Source organism: Dendrobates tinctorius, unplaced genomic scaffold (genome assembly GCF_039654945.1).
Source record: "Dendrobates tinctorius isolate UK_male_01 unplaced genomic scaffold, ASM3965494v1 ptg000011l, whole genome shotgun sequence".
Classification (NCBI taxonomy): Eukaryota; Metazoa; Chordata; class Amphibia; order Anura; family Dendrobatidae; genus Dendrobates; species Dendrobates tinctorius.
The window spans coordinates 130,495,949-130,504,295 of NW_027361679.1; the positions used below are offsets into that span (position 1 = coordinate 130,495,949).

The window sequence follows — 8,347 nt, forward strand, 5'->3', positions numbered from 1 at the left end:
TCAGAGACCCCCAGTACAGGAATTTCAGTCTCACTGGTCACCATCTCATCCTCATCACCAGCCAAGACACACAAGGGAAACTCATCCATCTCCCACTGTGATGGGGTTTCAACAGGGTTGAGCTGGCTACTGTGCGTCCTTTGAGATCTTCGCCTTTCCCCACAAGTCCCAGAAAAGGCTGAATTCCCTCCCGATTATCAAGGGTTGCAGCAAACCTTCAACCACCCCTACCTTATGGGACTCCGTACCCTGGCTTGTTTTAACCAACACCCTGGCAACGGGATAGTCTTTGGCGCCCCAGTTGAAACAGCGTACCCCCATGTGTTTCCCCAGGATCAACTGATGGGGAAATTTAGCCCTTATCTGGGTCACCATACTCCCTGAGTCTAAGAATCCTGTCACCAGCACCCCATTTATTGACGCGGGGCATGCCTGCGGCCCCTCACCGGGCTGATAGTCCACACTGCAGGCAGGGTAGGCATAGTAGGAGCAGCACCTCCCTAGTCTACAGTCCATCTCTTCGGTGGACAAGGGACAACTGGTGGCTACATGTCCAGGACCGCGACATCTCTAGCAAAGCAAATCTTTACCCGTGGCCTTTGATAAACCTTCAGTGACGCCTTAGGATCTAGGACTCCACCTCCAGGAGTGGCTTTACTACCCCTCTTTTGGGGCTCAGGTTCTCACTGGGTATCCCAGTATGAGGATGCATTACCCCCTGGCTTTCTTAGGGACCTGTCGAACACCTGAAACTATTCCACTAGGCCCACCAGTTTGTCTGCATTTCGGGGTTCTCCCTGGGTAACCTAGGTCTGCACCGGCCCAGGAAGGGAGTGCGCAAACCTTCCTTGACAACGCGCTCGACCATTTGGGCTGCAATGGAGGATTCCGGCTGCAGCCATTTTTGCACCAGATGCAGTATGTCAAACATTTGGGATCGAGGCGGTTTGTCCCCACAATAGGCCCAGTGGTGAACCCTTTGTTCTCTGACTGACATAGTCACTCCTTCTTATGCCAAAATTTCAGTTTTTAGTTTGGCATACTTCTGCACATCCTGTAATGCCAAATCATAATAGGCCTTTTGGGGCTCACCAGTCAAATATGGGGCCAGCACCTCTGCCCACTGTTCTGGCAGTAGCTTCTGACGATCCGCTGCCCTCATTCTCCACCACCTGTGGTAGAGCGGCCCACTCAGCTGGCCACAGAGATATAACAGGAACACTGTCTCTTTAAGAAAAGGCTTGGTTTATTGTAGACAGCATAGCTTGGGAAAATAGAGACGGCCCTCTGGGCAGAACAAAGAAACAAAGAAACAGTCCATTTCCTAGTGGGGATCAGCCCGCTCACAGACAGCAATGTCCACGGTTCAGAATTACCACACACTTTCCTGGAGTGCTCCTTTTCCAAGTACACACTTAACACTGAAAGCTTTGACCTTCAGCCATTTAAGCCCAAACCTTCTAACTCCTCCATCATGTGACTGATCAAATGATCTGGACATCACACAGGTTCTGTCAGGACTCTGCATTTGGAGATATGTGGACCTCCTCCCACCCGCTCTATGAAGGTCCATTAAAACAAGCCCATAACATAACTTTCATTTAATCCTCCCAACACATAGTGTGCTGGAGGAAACTTCTCTGGTTTTACATCACTGACACCATCATGTGTAGTGACACGTATCTCCCCTCTATCACTTCCACAGTGACTCTGTCACATATCCCCCCTCTGCCCAAAGTGGGGGAATTTGGCACCTTCACTGATTAAGCAGGGGATTATAGTAAACCCCGCTATCCTTGGTGCATCGAGTACCGCCTGGACCTTCTGCAGGTGTCTTCCCCAATCAGGGCTGAAAACCACAATGTCATCCAAATAAGTGGCGGCGTACTTCTTGTGAGGGACTAGTATCCGGTCCATAGCCCTCTGGATGGTGGCTGGGGCTCCCTTTAGTCCAAACGGCATCCGGGTATATTGAAAGCACCCGTCAGGTGAAAAGAAGGCAGTCTTCTCCTTGGCACTTGGAGACAGGAGAATATACCAGTACCTCTTCGTTAGGTCCAGGGTGGTGATGTACCTGGCTGACACTAGCTTCTCAATAAGCTCACCAACCCAGGGCATTGGATACGTGTCGAACTTTTGTTTTACATCACTGATGCCATCATGCGCAGTGACACGTATCTCCACGCCATCGCTTCCCCAGTGACTCTGTCAGAGTGTGTATATACATAAACATGCATACATACACACACACATATATAATGTACAGTGCCTTGCAAAAGTATTCCGCCCCCTGGAACTTTTCAACCTTGTCCCACATATCATGCTTCAAACATAAAGATACCAAATGTAATTTTTTGGTGAAGAATCAACAAGTGGAACACAATTGTGAAGTTGAACGAAAATTATTGGTTATTTTAAATTTTTGTGGAAAGTCAAAAACTGAAAAGTGGGGCGTGCAATATTATTTGGCCCCTTTAACTTAATACTTTGTTGCGCCACCGTTTGCTGCGATTACAGCTGCATGTCGCTTGGGGTATGTCTCTATCAGTTTTGTACATCGAGAGACTGAAATTCTTGCCCATTCTTCCTTGGCAAACAGCTCGAGCTAAGTGAGGTTTCATGGAGATCGTTTATGAACAGCAGTTTTCAGCTCTTTCCACAGATTCTCGATTGGATTCAGGTCTGGACTTTGACTTTGCCATTCTAACACCTGGATACATTTATTTGTGAACCATTCTATTTTAGATTTTGCTTTATGTTTGGGATCATTGCCTTGTTGGAAGACAAATCTCCGTCCCAGTCTCAGGTCTTTTGCAGTCTCCAACAGATTTTCTTCAAGAATGGTCCTGTATTTGGCTCCATCCATCTTCCCTGTCCCTGCTGAAGAAAAGCAGCCCCAAACCATGATGCTGCCACCACCATGTTTGACAGTGGGGATGATGTGTTCAGGGTGATGAGCTGTGTTGCCTTTACGCCAAACATATCGTTTGGCATTGTTGCCAAAAAGTTCGATTTTGGTTTCATCTGACCAGAGCACCTTCTTCCACATGTTTGGTGTGTCTCTAAGGTGGCTTGTTGCAAATTTTAAATGACACTTTTTATGGATATTTTTGAGAAATGTCTTTCTTCTTGCCACTCTTCCATAAAGGCCGGATTTGTGTAGTGCACGGCTGATTGTTGTCTTATGGACAGACTGTCCCACCTCAGATATAGATCTCTGCAGTTCATCCAGAGTAATCATGGGCCTCTTGGCTGCATCTCTGATGTGTCTTCTCCTTGTTTGAGATGAAAGTTTAGAGGGACGGTCGGGTCTTGGTGGATTTGCACTAGTATGATACTCCTTCCATTTCAATGTGATCGCTTGCACAGTGCTTCTTGATGTTTAAAGTTTTGGAAATCATTTTGCATCCAAATCTGGCTTTAATCTTCTCCACAACAGTATCACGGACCTGCCTGTTGTTTTCCTTGGTCTTCATGATGCTCTCTGTGCTTCAAACAGATCCCTGAGACTATCACAGATCAGGTGCATTTATACGGAGACTTGATTACACACACGTGGATTATATTTATCATCATTAGTCATTTAGGACAACATTGGATCTTTCAGAGATCCACAATGAACTTCTGGAGTGAGTTTTCTGCACTGAAAGTAAAGGGGCCGAATAATACTGCACGTCCCACTTTTACATTTTTGACTTTCCACAAAAAATTAAAATAAGCAATAAATTAGGTTCAACTTCATAATTGTGTTCCACTTGTTGTTGATTCTTCACCAAAAATTTACATTTGGTATCTTTATGTTTGAAGCATGATATGTGGGAAAAGGTTGAAAAGTTCCAGGGGGCCGAATACCTTCGCAAGGCACTGTATATACACACATGCATACATACAGTGAATTCACTTGTAATATAGCCTGGTGAAGGGACCTTTTGAGCTCTGACAGCTTGCAAATGTAATTTCTCTGGTTAACCAATAAAGGTATTACTCCTTGAATACTTTTCTCAATTTTTTGGGACATAAGTATTTACAGCAATTTTTCTGGCTAACATGGTACCACATTATTATTTTGTATTGTACATCGTGTAATAAAGATAAATGTCACAGCAAAAATGTATTAAACATGCTTACTGAAATTTCTATAATACTTTGTATAAAATCCTTTGTTGGTGATGACAGCTTCAAGATGCCTCCCTTATGTGGAAACTAGTCGCATGCATTGCTCGGGTTTGATTACATCCCATTATTCCACACAAACATTCTTGAAATCCTGAAGGTTCGGTTGACTCATTTTATGAACTTTGAGCTTTAGTTCCTTCCATAAGTTTTCTAATGGATTCAGATGTTATGTTTCCATCAAGAATTTGTTGAAATTTCTTTGAATCCATTCTTCCCTCTACCCGTGAAGTGTTCCCCGTGTCACTGGCTGCAACACAATCACAAAGCATGATTGATCCACCCTCATGCTTAATGGTTGACAAGATGTTCTTTTCCTGAAATTCCGTACCCTTTTTTTCTCCCTACATACCTTTGATTATTGTTGTCAAACAATTCTATTTTAACCTTATCAGTCTGCAGGACTTATTTCCAAAATGCATCAGACTTGTTTAGATGTTCTTTTGTATACTTCTGATGCTGAAAATACTGTACATATATATATATGTATATATATATGTTTCTGTACGTATATGTAAGTATATATTATAAATAACATTGTATAATAACATTGATTCTCCTTTTCTAGTGGAATTGAACTTAACTTTACCACTTTAAATGCTGCAAAAGCACAACAAAAAGAAGAGCAGTGGAACTCTGTCAGTACCAGCAGTCAAGAGGTAAAAAAGTAATGCATATAAACATTTTGTTGAAGCTATTAATAAATTTAGCAGTCTTGAAAGCTCTACCAACACAGTGTGCTGTCAACAGTGTTCAATTTTTGCTAAGCTTAAAAATGTATACCCATGTTATTAAATTGCTTCAGTTAGCATGAAAATAAGCAAGTTTACAATTGACTTGCTTTTTCTATTTGCTGTGGTTCTCCTGCAATTAGAGCTTTTATCATACAGCGTGACAGTGGTAAACAACCAGAGGCTGTCCAGTATGCACAGTAGCTGAATCCAAGCTGAGGAGTTAACTCATGAGAAACCAGCCACATCTCTCTCTCTCATTGATTTGTAGACAGCAGTTAGCTGCTCACCTCCCTTCCCCTGGCTATCAGTTCCTGATTTATTCAGTCCTGCAGAAACACAATTCCCTACCCCTTTTCCACCTTCAACCCCACCACTGGCAGTTTCTGGAGCCGTTATCTTAATCACGGGAAGAAGCGCTACAGTAAGTGCTGTTCCCGGCGGCTGGTGCTGACCGCGGCTGTAATTCTTCTCTCCTGCTCTGCCGGCAGGAGAGAATGAATGAAAACCCGACGTGGGATCCCTGTGATGCGATTGTCTAATGCGAGAAAATCGTATAACACTCAGATGAGACTCTGACAGAGTTTGAGCCAAGTGTCATTAGAATAATTGACCCAATTCTCTCTCATGGGAGAATCAACGCCAGTGTGAGCAAACACACACAGCTCTTCAGTGAGATCAGCAGAGCAGCCATTACTTATCAAACTGTCAACTCCTTCCTTTTTATATAATATAAGCTCTAGAGATGCAGATTCTCATGCAGATGGGTGTCCGGCCCATAAAGTACTGAACAGCTCATTTAAATTGGGTCTGAGTGACCCTTTACAGTAGTTCTCATTAAGCTAAGTTAAATGGCTAAAATATGGCAGGGATATTGGAAAAAAAAAACTACATAATGACAATTATGTGTATGGCAATATTCCCTTTCTATAATTAATGTGGATATGGAAATTGATAAAAGTAATTATTGAACACCAATACAAATCATCTTTCCCATTAGGAGCTGAATCATCATTCCTTGAAAATGTGAAAATACAGCAAGCTAACTACATCAAGATAAAGGGAGCCAGGAGATTTGCAAAAGGACATTTTACAGTTTCACAATACTGGATTTAATATCACGCAGTGAACTGTTTACATGCCGTTTCGATCCAGCAGTCAATAAGTAAAATAAAGCAATTTCATTTTATATGTAGTGTTTTAATCTTGCTACTGTTAAAATTGCTTTTGTCTGTAGATAAAGAACTATCGATATAGAGATGGGATTTAATCTATGATACATGCAATACGTGATGTATGATTGTCAACGGGAGGCTATTATACAGTATGTAAATAAAACTGCATTAGCATTGAAGGAAAGGGTTGCAATAATGACAGATGATGGTTTGGTTGTTGTACTGAAAGCTGTATGTACACTATGCCCAGAGTATGACTATCAACTAGTGTTGAGCATTCCGATACTGCAAATATCGGGTATCGGCCGATATTCGCTGTATCGGAGTTCCGATACCGTGTTCCGATATTTTTACAATATCGAATACCGGAATCGGAAGTTCCCATAATGCAATGAGCCAGTTGTTAGCCATGTTAACTAATGGCATGGCTGTGATTGGCTGCTGAAATGATGTTATTATGATGCGCGGTCTGTGCGGGCCTGCCGGGGGGTCTGTGCGGGCCTGCCGGGGGGGTCTGTGCGGGCCTGCCGGGGGGGTCTGTGCGGGCCTGCCGGGGGGGTCTGTGCGGGCCTGCCGGGGGGGTCTGTGCGGGCCTGCCGGGGGGGTCTGTGCGAGCCTGCCGGGGGGGTCTGTGCGGGCCTGCCGGGGGGGTCTGTGCGGGCCTGCCGGGGGGGTCTGTGCGGGCCTGCCGGGGGGGTCTGTGCGAGCCTGCCGGGGGGTCTGTGCGGGCCTGCCGGGGGTTGAGTGTGTGTGCAGGCATCGTCCGATGGGACTACAAGTCCCATCGGGCTATGCCTGCTACAATGACAGTGATTGACACATTAGCCAATGATGGGACAGTAGTAGTCCCATCATCCGGCTAATGTGTTGAATGTGAAAAAAAAAACAAACCATACATACTACATACATACTACATATATACAACATTCATACAACATACATACATACTACATACATACTTCATATATACTACATTCATACAACATACATACTACATATATACTACATTCATACAGCATACATATGTACTACATACATACTACATATATACTACATTCATACAACATACATACATACTACATAATACATACATACTACATTCATACAACATATATACATACATACTACATACATACTACATTCATACAACATACATACTACATACAATACATTCATACAATACATACATATAGACATACAGTAATACAGTACATATAACAGAGTACATGCTCACCATCACTTGTCACGTTGATCCCCGAAGCCAGTGTCATCTCACTGTAAAAAATATTAAAATAACAAACAACCAACATACTCCCTGATCCGCAGAAATCCACGAGTGTCCCAGGACGATCTCCTGCAGTGCATCACTGAGAGGTTACTATAGTTCACTGGTCTCACTTTATAGCAAAAGCTGCGTGGGAACTTTCTCACACAACAATGCCAAAAGTGAGACTAGAAAAATATTCAGGATTGAGAGTCCTCAGTAGTTGATACCTTTTAATGGCTAACTGAAAAGATGGTAATACATTGCAAGCTTTCAAGACTACTCCGGTCTCTTCATCAGGCTAGACTAATACAAAATCTGAAGTCACATATTTATGCACAATACAGCCTAGAAAAAATGCAATAGATAAGACAAGTGACGTGAAGCAGAACTATCAATATGGGAGAGGGAGAAACATAAATATTGGACCAGTACATAGATAAGGAGTCCGGATGTTTTATGGTCCTCTGATTGGGGTCTAGTTTTAAAAGGAAATTCCTTAATTGATGTAAAAAGACATAAATCCATGCGACACATTCATTCCAGCACTGAGAGTGTCAAAGTTCGTCATAAATTTGTACTCCCAAACTCGTCTCTCTCTCTGAGAATTGAAGTTACCTTTCAATACCAGTAATTTCATATCCACGCTGCTGTGATCAGGGATACAAAAATGTTTTGCCACAGGTAGATCCATTCTTTTTTCTCTTATTGTGTGACGATGAGCATTCATCCTTGTTCTAAGCTTTTGCCCAGTCTCCCCCACATACAGACCCCCAGTTGGACATTTAGTACAAATAATTAAGTACACCACATTAGATGTAATGCAGGTGAAAGTACCTGCGATCTTGTAGTCCTGATGTGAGTTGGGGATCTTTATCTTGTCCGTGGTCATTATAAATGGACAGGTTTTACATTTTTTCTGGTTGCAAGGAAAGGTTCCTGCAGCTGTTGGAGAGGACAGGGAGCTTCTGACAATGATGCTTCTTATATTTGGGGGCTGCCTA

The 8,347-nt window shown here is 43.1% G+C and overlaps 1 protein-coding gene across 1 annotated transcript in view; it reads left to right on the forward strand.

Moving 5' to 3' along the window:
• The window catches only part of CACNA1S (calcium voltage-gated channel subunit alpha1 S), a 387,018-nt gene extending 380,925 nt beyond the window's left edge, over positions 1-6,093 (forward strand). The window contains exons 41-42 of the mRNA XM_073547926.1: positions 4,742-4,832; positions 5,905-6,093. Coding sequence (XP_073404027.1) covers positions 4,742-4,832; positions 5,905-5,934 — 121 coding nt within the window. The 3' untranslated portion in view covers positions 5,935-6,093. The remainder of the gene's footprint in view (positions 1-4,741; positions 4,833-5,904) is intronic.
• Positions 6,094-8,347: the final 2,254 nt, after the last annotated feature.